Source organism: Glycine soja, chromosome 18 (genome assembly GCF_004193775.1).
Source record: "Glycine soja cultivar W05 chromosome 18, ASM419377v2, whole genome shotgun sequence".
NCBI classification, from domain to species: Eukaryota; Viridiplantae; Streptophyta; class Magnoliopsida; order Fabales; family Fabaceae; genus Glycine; species Glycine soja.
In genome coordinates, this window is record NC_041019.1 from 17,085,225 (window position 1) to 17,099,426 (window position 14,202).

A 14,202-nucleotide genomic window follows, 5' to 3' on the forward strand; every position below is an offset into this window, starting at 1 on the left:
CTATTCCAACCCCTAATTCTACTCCACTACACAAGCTCTGGTGTTCTAACACCGCTGCACATATGAATAACCAAAAGAATTCCCAATGTTTCTCATCCAGGTCCATGTATGAAACAAAAAATCCTGGAACGAGGCTCCCCTGAATACAATATTGTCTCTCCTGGTTGTAGTCCAACAAGAAATGTTGCCTGAAATGCTGCAGCAGAACCGAATTGAGGTCCAACCATGCGTAATAGTGACTCCATACTGCACGTGCCATTTTACAAGTGAATAGGACATGCGATACAGATTCCTCAACACATTTGCAAAATGGGCACTTACAATCCCTCTCACCTGTTAGCAGATTTCTTTTTCTCTTATTATCTGTAGTAGGAAGTCTGTTTCTGAGTAATCTCCAAATGAAGATGTTGATTTTTGGTGGAACCTTGATCCTCCATAGCTCTTGAAAAATGTCATCAAAATTGTTGCCAAAAACACGCCCACAAAGTGCTAAATATGTTAGTTTCACATAATATTCATCACTTTGTCTCTCCCTCCACCTCCATAGATCCGCATCTTGTCTTTGCACCCTCACACCTCTAGGATCCACGTGGAACCTATCCACCATTTTATTTTCCCATCGAAATCATTCTCTCCTCCATATCAACTTCCACCTCCATTTTTCGCCAATCCACTCACCCAAATTACCAATGAATTCAGCTCTTTGTAACAAATTAAGAAATAATCTTAGAAATTTATTTGCCAAAGATTGTTCCCCTTCCCATAAATCCTCCCAAAATTTGAATTTATCACATATTCCCATTTTCCATTCCAACATAGACGCAAACTCATCAAGACTCTCACATATTTTGCCAAGATCTCTCCACCAAATTGAAGAATTGTATGAAATTTTCTCTTTACAAGTTCCCTCCACCCTCCATATTTTGATCCCAATTGACTTCACTCCACAAATCTTTTTTCTCATTCAAGAGAAGTCTCATAGTGAATATAGTACCTGTGATGTAAGGTTTTTGTTGTTGTGATCATCCATATCTAATCTCACCTAGTAAGATAAAGTTTCTATGGTGTTACAAATATAACTAATGGCTGATTTTTTTAAATTAATAATACTAGGAAGGGGGAGCCTGTGTATGGACACTTGTCTTGAAGATAGAAAATCACATTCAAATACTAGAAAAACGTAAAAAAAAAATACAATTAAAAGCTTATGGGAAGACGTAGAAATTCACATTAAGCAAATATGGTGGGAATCAATTCACGACTTCAAACCAATCATGTTGTGTGCAAGTGCATTATCGATCGAAGGGCACAATTGCTTTCGCCTTAGTCCATACCAGCATCTACGTATAGTATATACGAATTGGTAGACATTTACTTTGTTCCATAAATGACAGCATGCACATTGGTGGATTATTCCTTAATTAGTTTGGCGAAGTTGCCGATCGAGATAGAAAGATTTGGGACCATAGTCTCTTTTTGTGCTTGTTATGTTTCTGTGTCTTTCTCTATAATCAGTATTCTTTTACAGCATGAAACTGAGACCGTTGTAATAAAGTAGATTCTCCCTTTGAGCCGAATTCAATTGTGTAACAGCTCAAAGATTAGTTCACGAACTTGTATGACAGGAAGTGTTCAGATTCTACAAGACTTCAATCTGAATCTTCCCTGCTATCTGCCCCAATATAGAAATCATACTGAATTTGATGTGTCTTTTTTTTAACAACAATTAATTATTTTTGGACGAATTTTATTGTTAAACAATATTTAAAGACCATGTCTCCATTTTTTTAATACTATTTTTCAAGAGAAAAATTACAGAGTGAAACAAATCAGTTCAAAGGAAATTATATTACTTTTTTGACAGAAAGGAAATTATATTACTAATATAGTATATTTTTCTTTTAAAATTACTAAATTAGTATGATCTTTTTTAATAAAAATATTACCATTATAGAGAAGTCCATTTTCATGTTCTATATGACTTCTTATATTGCACGAACTTTGAATAATTAATATTTTTTTAAAAAAGTTATAATAACATTAATTACATATGAAGTATGAATATTAATATTCACCAACTAATAATGGGGGAACTAAACCAATTAATAATTTTAGAAATTATTTTGCATTTTTTCTAATTTTAAGGACTGTTTCGACTAACTATGACCTTTGTAGGACTAAAATAGTTGAAAATCTCAGACTAAATTTGTAATCCCCCCCCTCCCCTAAAATCAAGTTATCTCGATCGAGAGAGTCAAATGTGATGAGACTAATTCAAAAAACACTAAAGTATTAGTTAAAGTGCAATTTCTCTTCCAACATTTGTAGTTCTATTTACATATTTAAAAATTGAACTCCTGTTATATGTTTTAGTTAAAGCGGATAAATTATTAGTTATTTGTATCCCACCAGTATACTCTTAATATATTCCGATTAAATTCTTGTTTTAATCCTTAAAATAAAATAGTGGAAGATTTAAGAAAAAAAAATATTAAAGTGAATGATAATTTATAAAATTAAAAATGAAGTGATAATTTGAGTGTCTTTATGAAGCTAAAACATTATACTCAATTACAATAGCAAGATTAAAGTAGAGATTGTTTCTTATTTACCACTTTTTATTGTTGTGGTATCTAGTCGAGATATAAAAATTAATTTTGAGGTATAGATCGAGAATTATTTAAGGAGTTAACATCTTTTCGTATATTTATTCATACTAAAAAATTAAGATTGGATTCTCACTACATATATAAGAGAGGTAGTTATTTGTTAATCATATCATATAATTTTGTGAATTCCTAAATGTTGTATTGATTTTTCAGTACAACCGTTCAGTTGTTTGCCATTGAAAATTACCTCGTTTGGCCAATCATACGAAATAAACGATTTTGTACTTTGGGAAGCATATTGTAGACAAGGTTATACTTTTTCTCTACAAGAAGGAAAAAACCTTATTACCCAAAAATGGGAATTTGAACGAGGTGACTGTACTTTCATATGAACATCATGGGACGAGAATGATGTCGGGACCATCGATTTTTAGCAGGTACTTATACTCTCAATTTGTGTCCCCTAAACTACCTAGCTATGAGGGTCCAATTTACAGCTTGCCACACACAAAAGAATCTGATTCGTTTCTAAAGAAATCATATAATAGTTTCCCACTACTTTGTAAGTTCTATATATAGGGCTATCCCTCTAGCTGAATTTTCCATCATCCAAAACAGAGAACCTCTTTTCCTTTACATTTACCTTTCATTCATACAAGCTCATAAGTCAATTTTGGTTTATCATTCCTAGAAGAAGGAACCTTTAACCATTGACATGGCCATGGCATATGTTGCTAGATCATCGGAGTCATCTCAAGTGCTTAATTTCCATTCCACTGCTAAATGGAATGCTCACTTTGATGCCTTGAAACAAACTAACAAACTGGTATGTTTGGAATATTAACTGGTAAAATTTTTGGTTTCAGTTTTCACCCCAGAAGAAAAAATTGGTTTTGCTAAGATTGATTTTCTTTGCCACAGATGGTGGTTGATTTCACTGCTTCATGGTGTGGACCTTGCAAACTCATGGACCCAGTTATCCAAGAGTTTGCTACAAAGTACAGAGATGTCGAGTTTGTGAAGATTGATGTGGATGAGTTAATGGTATATCACTGACTCCTTTTTCACTTTTAACTCATTTGTTCCTAATTTTAAAAATCATATATAATTTTTTATGAAGTATATTATATAAATTTTATTACGGGTAAAATGCAATTTAGTTAGTTATCTGTTAAAATTTGTCTTAATTCTTATATATTAAAAAGGTTTAAATATTTTTAATCATTTTAAGTTAACGTTTTTATTTTTTGTTCTTGTAATTTTTTTTTTGTTTTATTCTTTGTAAATTATGTCTCTACTTTATTTTTTGTCCTTTAAACCATTTAAATAGCGCTTTGAATAATGAAAAAATAATATTTAAACCACTTAAAGACCAAAAAATAAAAGAAACATATAGTTTTGCAGAGACTAAGACTATGTTTTTTTTCAAGGAAAAAAACAAAAAAAATTTACTAAATTAGAAGAAGTAAAAAAGTATTTAAACTTATTAAAAATAATAATTTTAATTTTCATATTTTTATAATAAATGAATTTCGTCACTCTTCCTAATATGTTAAGTTCTATAGAAAGGGACAAATTTTCTACTTATAAAATACATAAGGACTAAAATCATTATTTTTAAAATGTAGACTCAAACTAACTTGGGCTCAAAATTAAAAAGCTTAAAACACATTTTACTCTTTTATTATTTCATAGTAACAAACAATTTCTAGAACTTGGGAACTGATTACTATACATAAATGAAAACAGGAGGTATCTCAACATTACCAAGTGCAGGGAATGCCAACTTTCATGCTGATTAAGAAAGGCAACGTGGCTGATAAAGTGGTGGGAGTAAGAAAGGAGGAGCTACAAAGGTTGATTGAACAACACCGAAAATAAATGTGTGATCATGCACTCAATAAAATAAAATCAGCAAGGCTCTTCACTCTTCAGCATATTTTACCGGGTCCTCTTGCTAGATATAATCTTTCATCGAATCTCAACCAGAATATTTGACTTTCCTCCTTATTTTATATCCCTAGTGCTCTTCGGGGATGCTTCTCATCATGTTTTGTTCCCTCGCGGATTCTAGTTTTGTCTATTTCCTTTTTTTTTTTTTAAAAAAAGAAGGAAAAACCAACAACTAATAGAAAGCTGAATAAGTTGGTACCATTATTTTTATTTTCAGCTAAAAAACAAGTGTTATTGTTTAATAATCACCATCACAATTTAAAATTTATACCTATTTGTAATCTGTCGGTGCTGATTTTAAGCCATGAATGAAAAACGACATAAAAGGGGCACTGATGCATCCGATCTCTATATAATATATGCATTAAAAGGTCACTTGGATTGTTTTGTGATATTTGATACGGCTCATCAATATCAATTACTACCAGAATTATTAGCGAAACTAGACAGTTCTCTTAGAAAACAGAAAAAAAATAGGTGAAAATAAATCTTTTCAAAGTTCTTATAAAATAGTAGGCAGAAATAGATAGATAAATCATGGGACCAAACGGATGGACATTGTAGAATGTAGATTATCATAAAATATGTCGAGATCAGTCATTTTCATACTAAGCATGTATAACAAAATAAACAAGCCTCTATTTAACGGAAACCAATTAATGCACATTTTAATTTTTTCCCCAGCCGCTTTCTTCTAGAAACGCGAAGTAAAAATATATATTGGAAAGAGTGAAGTAACTGATACTTCCTAAAAAAATGCAATTGATACTAGAATATATCTATTTATGGCGAGGAATTAAAATCCACTTAATTCACTTCTAAAGGAATAAACAAAACGAACAAGACTGTGTTGAAAGAAACAATTGATCTCTACATTTTGAAAGGAATTAAATTTCAACTATCAATTGAGGATATACTTAGTATTAAAAAAAATAGATTTCGCAATTATTTTTATAATATACTCATTAAATACAATATTTATTTCCTAAACATTCTATTAAAATGATTTTAGCATTCAGATTCAGAATTATAACTTTTATATTGTGAAAATAAAAATTAAATTCATTTATTTTATTTTTGCCATGTATTTCATACTGTATGAAAAGGAAATAAAATAATTTTGAATTTCGTCGAAAAATTTAAACGATGGTAATTTTAAAAAAATAAAAAAAAAGTGTATGGATAGAAATATTAATGTTGTTTTTGTTTAAAAAATTAGATTATTTTTGGTTAATTTAATTTATTTTTTTTGTTTTTTTCATTTTAGTCCATGTTCTTGGTAAACGATGGCATAGCCAACAGAAACTAGAAAATATACTTGACGTTTCTTGAATAAGATGAACTAGAATAAAAAAGTTCTAATATAAAAAACTTATATTGAAAATTTGCAATTTTATAAGGACTGAAACTTTAATATTAAAGACAAAATTAAACACAAAAAAATATTATAGAAACCAAAAAAAGGAAAAACAATCTTATATTATATCAACTAAAGTTATCTAAGTCTAAATTTAAATTTGAATAGAAGTAGAAAGTTAAATAAATAAAAAAGTGTGAATAAACATATTAGGACTGTAAATATTCCCACCCATAATAAATTAAACACAATCCAAGACCATTTTTTGCAGCTGAAATCGCTTTATTCCAAAACTACACCACACTGCAGACATGGTAGTAACATGCTTGGTTTATTTGTATTATGCACATTTTTCATGTCTAAGACTAAAAGGTGTATTTAAATATTTACACATTGTAAATTGACCTCTCTCAACTCAAGGGTGTTAATTGGAGGGAAAAAAAAGGCAATAGACATACTAGACTGAATTAGTCATCAGCAGTACTGTTGCTCAAAATCCTTTTCAGTTCATACTTCTGTTGTGAGGTGAGCCTTGATGGGAACATAACATCAAACTTGATTCTCAAGTTTCCTTTCTTGCCAGGTTCCTTTGAAATTGGCATTCCTTCATTTGGGACCACCAACACATATTTTGGTTTCACAACTTCTGTGACTTGAATTGTGAGCTCTCTTCCATCCAAAGTGGTTAAATTGAGAGTCTTTCCCACTAGAGCTTCCACAAGTAGGATTTTCTGTGTGACAACCAAATCATTTCCATCTCTCTTGAACAAAGCATGTGGTTTTTCATCAACCACAAAGATTAGATCGTCAGGAGCAGTAGCTTCTGCTTCTTGGTTGCCTTTCCCAGGAAATGTTATTTTTGTGCCTTTCTTCCAACCAGGTTTGATATATATTTTCAAGACCTCTTCCACAGTCTTCGTCTTTCTGCAAAAACCAAAAGGAGGAAATTTGTGAAGCCAAAAAAAGCACATATCTAAGTTATAAGGTTGGTTCAGTGGTTGAAGGCAGAAGGAGGGAAGGAGAAGTCGTTGGTTCCAATTTCTTTCACTAAAAAACTAAAAAAAAAAAAAACACATATCTCTAAGCAACTTGAAATGGTAAAAGGGAATAAGAAATAGGACATATTTGACACATTTTTTATTCACTTGGCCAAGTCCACCAGAAAACAAACCTGAAATACGAATCTCTACAAAACCAACATATTTTATACTGCAACTTAGTAATTAATAGTTTTACTTTGTTTCTATACAACTAAAATAACCATTAAGAAGACCAACGCAAATCCCAAAAGAATAAGAAAATAATAACAAAGGATCTCCTCTTTCTCCACATGTGGGTACACATGTAAGCATGTAGCACATGATCAAGGCCTAGTCAGTGAAAAGCCAAAAGAGAAAACAGCCAAACCAGAAGTGGAATAGCCAAATAAGCAGAAAAAATATGCTAATAAATGAAATACGGAGAACTATAAGACACACAATCGAGTAAAATGTAAATTATACATTAATTTACACAATAATACAGTCAAATTTCTTGGAAATGGGGCCGTTGTTTATTTTTTTTCTACACCGAAAAGACTCATGAGTCAAAAGATTAAGCAAGAATTCAACCATCCAAGTATAGTATAATCCCAATTAATATCAGCAAGTTTTGTTTTTTATAGTTTCAGAATTATTAGAATTTCAATCATCGATCAACATCAATAGCACACATATAGCCCATATATCAGAATTATTAGAATTTCATTCAACATCCATAGCACACTTCATTCAACATCCATAGCACACAGAGCCTATAACCATTAACCACTTTTAAGAAAAGATAGTTTTTATAAACTAAAATTAATCTATGCACTCCAAAACAAGCATATTTCTAAAGCAGCATGAAAACAAATCTACATTCCACAACCAAACACATTCCCCAGCAGAACAAATAAAACCCACAAAAGGAACACATCAAATTCCACCACTAATGGAAACGGATTAAGGCAAGAACAGAAAGATAAAAAAACACAGATTACCCGAATTCATGAGGAATAGTCTTCGAGATCTTCAACTTCTTCTTGCAACCTTTGTAAAGCTCCTCAAGGGTGCACACCAATTTGCTCTCAACCACCCCAACATTTTTCACCCCCTTGGGGACCCTATTAACATCCCCATCACCATTCTCCTCATTCACCTTCATGGAGTTCAGGGGATAGTGACCATAGAAATCATAGATCTGGCGCTTCTTGGGGTCACTGAGAACATCATAAGCCTCCGAAACCTGCTTGAACTTTGCCTCAGCTTCTTCTTTCGTAACATGTTGATGGTGGTGTGGATGGTTCTTATCTGGGTGCCACTTCATGGCCAACCTCTTATATGCCCTCTTGAGTTCTTCATCCGTGGCATTGCGGTTCATCTTGAGGATCTTGTAGTAATCTCCTGCACCCATTTTCTGTTCCAAATTGTGTGCGAAAAAGTTTGCTTTTTTCTTTTCTTTTCTTTTTTCTCTTTTGGTGTTGTGGGGTGGAGAAAATAGAGAGGAAGCTCTGTTTTTGTTGTTGTTTGTTTGTTGGGTTTGGAGAGAAAAAGAGAGGTTTGGGTTTGACTCTGTGCACGTGGGAGCAAAAGGGGTTGTTGTGGTGGTGGGTGAGTCCAACAACACCGAGTCTACGACCACTAGAACTCGCTATGAAGGGAAGAGGAATGCACACGCGCAAAAGTAGCAGAAAACACGTTCAATTTAGAGATAGCAGGGGTGAGAAACACTAAAACAGAGTAAACAGAGCGTGAGTTAGTGAGAGAGAGAGAGAGGAGTTTTTAAGGTTGGACACTTGGATGCTGATGGCTAAGAGATAGATAAATATCCATATGGCATTTTGATTTTTGGAATTTTTGAGAGGGTAGTAGTGGTTAGTGAGTGATGTAGTAGTATAGTAGTACCTTGTGGACAAAAATGTTCAATAAGATCCAAATATATAATGGCCAGTTAATGGTAATTAGGGAAATTTTGAACGGTTGGTTTTCATATTTTTGTTATTTTGTGAATTTGGTCTCTTGTTTTTTAATTTTATTTTAATGGTATAATTTCAATCTATTTATTAATGAAATTTATTTTTTAATAAAAGTGTTAACATGATATTATATTATATTGTCATATGGTGACGTTAATGGGTATATTTAGTAAAACTATTGTTACTCTAGTGTCTTATTAACTTTTTTTATTAAATATTTATATTTATATGACAGAAAAAATTATACAATTAAAATAGTGAAAAACAAGTACACAAAAAATAAAATAAGAGACCCAACTTTAGAAAATAAAAATAAATTAAGGGGACAAAAATACAATTAAGAGAATTCTGAACTACCTATTCATGCTACATTTACAATACTGATCAGAAAAGGTACATTCACATTATATTTCTGAGAACAATTGGTTGACTTAAAATACATGTATCTCCCAAAATACGGAAATGATACACTATTAATTACCGGCATTTGAAATTTAAAGCACCGTTTGATTTGAAGTTTAATAAAATTAATTTTGAATATATTTTTAAAGGAATTTTGAATCATTAAATGATATAAAAATAAATAAATTTTAACTTTAAGCAAAATGCATATTAAAACATGTTTAACTTAAATCCCGTATCAATACGGTTTTGCTCTATTCTAGAAACTTCTTTTAAATATACTGTATTTAACAGTTTTTTGGGATACAAAAATGCATTTAAGATTTTTTGTTACCCTAAGTATCTATTATGTTTCTTATTCTTATTTATCATCTAACTAATCTTCCTTCCATAGAGTTTGCATATTTTAAGATAAAATGGCCTTTGTGATTATGAAAATCAAACCAAATTGGTTGATTCAAACAATTGGATCGAGAACTAATATGGTGATTAGTTTGAACACTCTACAAAATTGAAGTATTTTAGAACTAGTAAGAGTCTATAAAGAATTGGTCAAACCGATGAAAATTGACATTGAACCGATACATAAAACTGATCTTATTTATTTATTTTAATTATTAAAATTTAATCAATAATAATTTTTAGATAAATAAAAAAATATTCAAATATTTTATATAAATATCAATTTTTGTCTTATAAAAAATACATAATTTAATCATTCATAGTCTTTTAGATTCTTATTTTATATTATTTTATTACTTAAAATATCATATAATTTTATAACATATAAAATCAGTTCAACTATGATTAAATCACTGAATTTTAAATTAATATTTTTACCGATTCAATCATCAATATTATTATGACTTTTATGTCCAAGCTAAAATCAAACTTCATCTTAAATAAAGGACCAAAATATCCATCTACTTGTTCCAATAATATTTTTCATACACTCAAATTCAAAATTTTACTTAAAGATCCAAACCCAATTTTACCCATGTCAACTGTATGTTGATAATGCATTTAACATTTAACTATGCATTGATTAAGTTCATCAGAGAGTTTGTTAAGTTAAGAAATGATTTGAGATTTACAGCAGAAATTCTGGCTCGGCTCGGGGGCATGTTAGGTTTATAGTAGTATTAAAAAGCGAACGTGCGATGGAGTTGGTGGTTGCGAATAGCTGGAGTGATAAGAAAGAGACGTAGCACCACCAATCATGACTTTTTTTTCTCTGCCAAGAGTTTCCTTCCAAAACAAAAGGGTCTCCATCGGAATCTGGAAGGTAGTTCAAGGGGATCTTAAAACAGAACAACTTGAAAAGATGATATTATTATCCTTTGCATTAATATTGATATTAATCCTTTTTAGGGTGGCTTTGTTTTAATTAAAAGAAGAAATTATTGTACTTGGTGCAGAAAGAAACAATAATATGACACAATTCATCAATTATTTGGTTTTGTCAAGTAGGCATATAGCACGTAGGCCGTAGCAGTACTATACTTATTTTTTTTCTCATTTAATATATATATTTTTAATTCAAAAATAAAATAATTATGACAATTATGATTCTCATAATCTAAATATTTAATTTCATAAAAAAGTATATTTAAAGTATATATAAGTAAACTAACTAATGTAATTATTATTATTATGGTAATTATGGAAATGGAAATAACAATGATTCTAATTACCTAGCAATGTTCATCATGATTTCAATATATTCAATCTTTTCTCTTTTTTTAAAAAAAATTAATTATTGCTATAAATAATTTATTCAATGAATTTTGTGCGATAACTTTTTCTTTTATTATACCATGTCTTTTAATTTTCACTCTATTTTAGACATCAATGTTCACATGATAGCAAGGCCATTTCACCTTAGGATCTCATGCAAGTAGATCTTTTGCCTAAGTCACATGCCTCGACCCTTCTAGCATGGAAAAGCCTAGTAGGTAGTAGGTATTGCATTGTGCGAAACTAATTTGGGCCGTTGGATATATCTGTAGGCAAAATATTGATAATTAGTTATAAATTTTGACAATTGCTCTATTCAGTTCTCCTCGTTATTTTATTCACTTTCTTTTTGAATTTGTTTTTTTTCCAAAGATATCCCCTGTAGAAAAAATACACGCTCTCTTTTGAACATACTTACGTCATTACCCTCCTTAGACAAATATACTTCCCAGTCGAGAAGCGCTACACTCTGCATGACCCAAACACAAAAAACACCATTTAGAAAAGAAAAAAAAATCACCTCATAAAAGAAAGAAACTCATAGATGGAACTTTCTTTATCTAGCAGTAGTAGTAACACTACCCATTACCACCCAAGCTTCTCTAAAATAGAGTTCACGACAACGTCAGAAAATCCTCCGTTGACGCCAGCTTCCGCAAACTCGCATCGAAAAGCTCAGTATCAGCGAGCGACGTCTAGATAATGAAATCAAACGCTGGATATGCGCCGCGAAAGTCATTGTCTCCAATTTAACTTCAAGCAATGAAAGAGAAGAACATTCAAATCCTCCCAAATCTCAACCATGCCCCAGCTCCATCAAGATTTTTTCACCAATTTGTTATTACATTCCATACAAGGCTCATGTGAGATCTGTCAAGTTTAGGATAAAACAAGAAATAACAAAGAAATTGACACACATTGCAGCAACTGGAAGACATTCATTCTAATTTCACATATTCCAGCATTCATAAGCAAAAGGTCTGATTTTTCAACCCATCGAAACTGAGAAACTCATGAAATCATGTTTAATATATGCAACAAACAACAACTGAAAGAGTAAAAATAATAGTTAAAATATGAGAATTAATTAAAAAAAATAGTTGCAACTTCATTCCACCACGGACATCAACTCATCATCAGAATCGGTCCACTGTACTCCAACGGCCCAACCAACTGCTCTTCCAACTCCTTTTTGCTGAATCTCCACTCGAACTCGTCAATGGACTCCAAAATCCAATGCCATTCGCACAACTTGGGGTCCACAATGCATTGTCGGAGGCAAATTGGTCAAAGCAAAAATGGGGGTGGAAGCAGTAGCCAAGCTGATCGCCAGCGGCAAGAGAACAAGGCGCCGAGAGAGAGCTTAGAGGCGGTTGAACGCGAGTTTTAAATGGCTTCCCAGACTTCGTTTTGGTGGAAGGTGTAGCAGTGTCATGGCTGATGGAGGAGGATAGGGCTGTACAAAAACCGGTTCAGAAAAAAATCAAATCCAATTAGTTTTCGAACTGGTTTAACCAGTTTGATTTTTTACCCAAATCTACTAACTGATTTTCAAATTGGTTCGAAATCGAACTAGTTTTAGAAAATCAATTTTAAAGTGGTTCTGAACACGTTCTAAACTAAACTAATTTCGAATAAGTTTATATCTGTTTTCAGAGTCATACGGGTTTCAAGCCGGTTCTAAACTAATTTCAAACCATGTATACCCTCTCTTGTAAATCAAAGCACCCTCTGTCTTTTTGTTTTGTCTCTATCTATGCACCCAGGCCATTAACTTCACAAGGATAAATTACAAACTAAGAATACTTTTAAAAATAAACATCAATAAAACCAACCTTCATCATTGCCAAAATACGTGAGCTAAAAGCCCAACACTGATAACAAAAATTAAGCCAAAATCTTGCAATCATATATAAACCATAAGTTCTCATTATCTTCTAATTTTTCAGTTTTAAGTACTTAGGCATATATTAGATACATCAGTACCAAATGTATGTAACAAAATAGATATCAAAGCACCTTAGTTTCTGGGTCATCTTGTCTTCGAAGTAGCTCCATACCAAAAGCCTAAGCAGCAAGCAATCACAAACAAATCAATGTTGTGTATAGAAAATAAGAAGACTGTAAAACATCATAAAATTGCATTGACCCTCACCTTCTCATAAAAATACATTTCACCGGTGAAAGAAGACCAAAATGGCCAAATCCATCTCCAGTGTCATACTTATCAATCCCTGTTAAAGGAAAACCAACATTAAAAGAAAGGTTTCCGCTGCTCAAGGACGCAAAAACTGGTTTCACAAAATGCAAAATTGTTTTTTTAACATTAGATCCTCTCTTATTTTTTCTCGAAAAACTTCACTCTCTGACCGCAAGGAACCAATGGTCTTATTAAGAATCTCCACAGTTTCTGTCTTTTCCTCTAATTGTTTTTGCATTTGAGCAATGGTTGATTGCTCTTCCCTCAGACTATTCAATTTAAGAAGCTTCCTTTCAAGGTTTACTTCTCTCTGCTTGTAATTTTGTACCAAATTCTGCAATATGATAGCAATACCAATCATGGAAACAACAGGCCCAAAAGAGAGAGCAGGAGGCCCACGTATTTGGAAGATTACGTCTAGGAAGCTCGACGTGCTGGCTCTGCAAAATCTGTTAGTGGAATTAGCACAAATTCTGTTATAGGAATACCTGCTTTTGTCGTTAGTGACTGACCAAGGAGACCCCTTGACAGTCTCACACCAATGTAACAGCCTATATATATACATAATGAATCAAAGCAGAGGATATTCACCACTGTCAATTTCTATTTTCATTTTAATAGCGTAGGCTTACCTATACCTCCTTTTTAGTAACATTGTGCATTTTCTCACCATCTATTAACAGCTCCAAGTCCTTAAATTCTCTTGTTGGCAGATTCTGTGGCATTTCAAATTTAATCTCCTTCTCTTCATTCTACAGTTTAAAAAAATGTCAATATATGGTTTCTTTTAACATTTCTATTGATTTTTTTTTTGACAAAAACACATGGAGGGTACATGATTAGCATTAACAGTGCTATTTTCCCTCTCTTCAAACTCTTGTTCCAAGTGTGACCCATCACTTCCTTTGCACCCAAAAGAAACATACCTAAAGTTTAGAATAAATCAACA

The 14,202-nt window shown here is 31.9% G+C and overlaps 2 protein-coding genes and 1 long non-coding RNA gene across 4 annotated transcripts; 1 reads left to right on the plus strand and 2 right to left on the minus strand.

The window, feature by feature from the left end:
* The first annotated feature begins 3,195 nt into the window (after window positions 1–3,195).
* LOC114395442 (thioredoxin H2-like) lies at window positions 3,196–4,913 on the plus strand. Its single transcript, XM_028357225.1, has 3 exons — window positions 3,196–3,435; window positions 3,531–3,653; window positions 4,359–4,913. Exons 1-3 carry the CDS (start codon window positions 3,325–3,327, stop codon window positions 4,488–4,490), a joined length of 366 nt encoding a protein of 121 aa, XP_028213026.1. The 5' UTR covers window positions 3,196–3,324; the 3' UTR covers window positions 4,491–4,913.
* Window positions 4,914–6,102: 1,189 nt separating this feature from the next.
* On the minus strand, window positions 6,103–8,846 carry LOC114396796 (dnaJ homolog subfamily B member 4-like). Its single transcript, XM_028358966.1, has 2 exons — window positions 7,940–8,846; window positions 6,103–6,843 (listed from the first exon to the last, which is right to left on the minus strand). The coding sequence occupies exons 1-2, from the start codon at window positions 8,350–8,352 to the stop codon at window positions 6,387–6,389; spliced, it is 870 nt and encodes a 289-aa protein (XP_028214767.1). The 5' UTR covers window positions 8,353–8,846; the 3' UTR covers window positions 6,103–6,386.
* Window positions 8,847–11,352: 2,506 nt separating this feature from the next.
* Window positions 11,353–13,774, minus strand: LOC114396121. 2 transcript variants are annotated; one of them, XR_003663235.1, is made up of 4 exons: window positions 13,742–13,774; window positions 13,209–13,287; window positions 13,073–13,120; window positions 11,353–12,509 (listed from the first exon to the last, which is right to left on the minus strand). It is a non-coding gene; the product is annotated as an uncharacterized LOC114396121 (long non-coding RNA). The 2 variants fall into 2 exon arrangements; XR_003663234.1 differs by lacking the exon at window positions 13,742–13,774 and having other exon boundaries at window positions 13,209–13,712.
* Window positions 13,775–14,202: the final 428 nt, after the last annotated feature.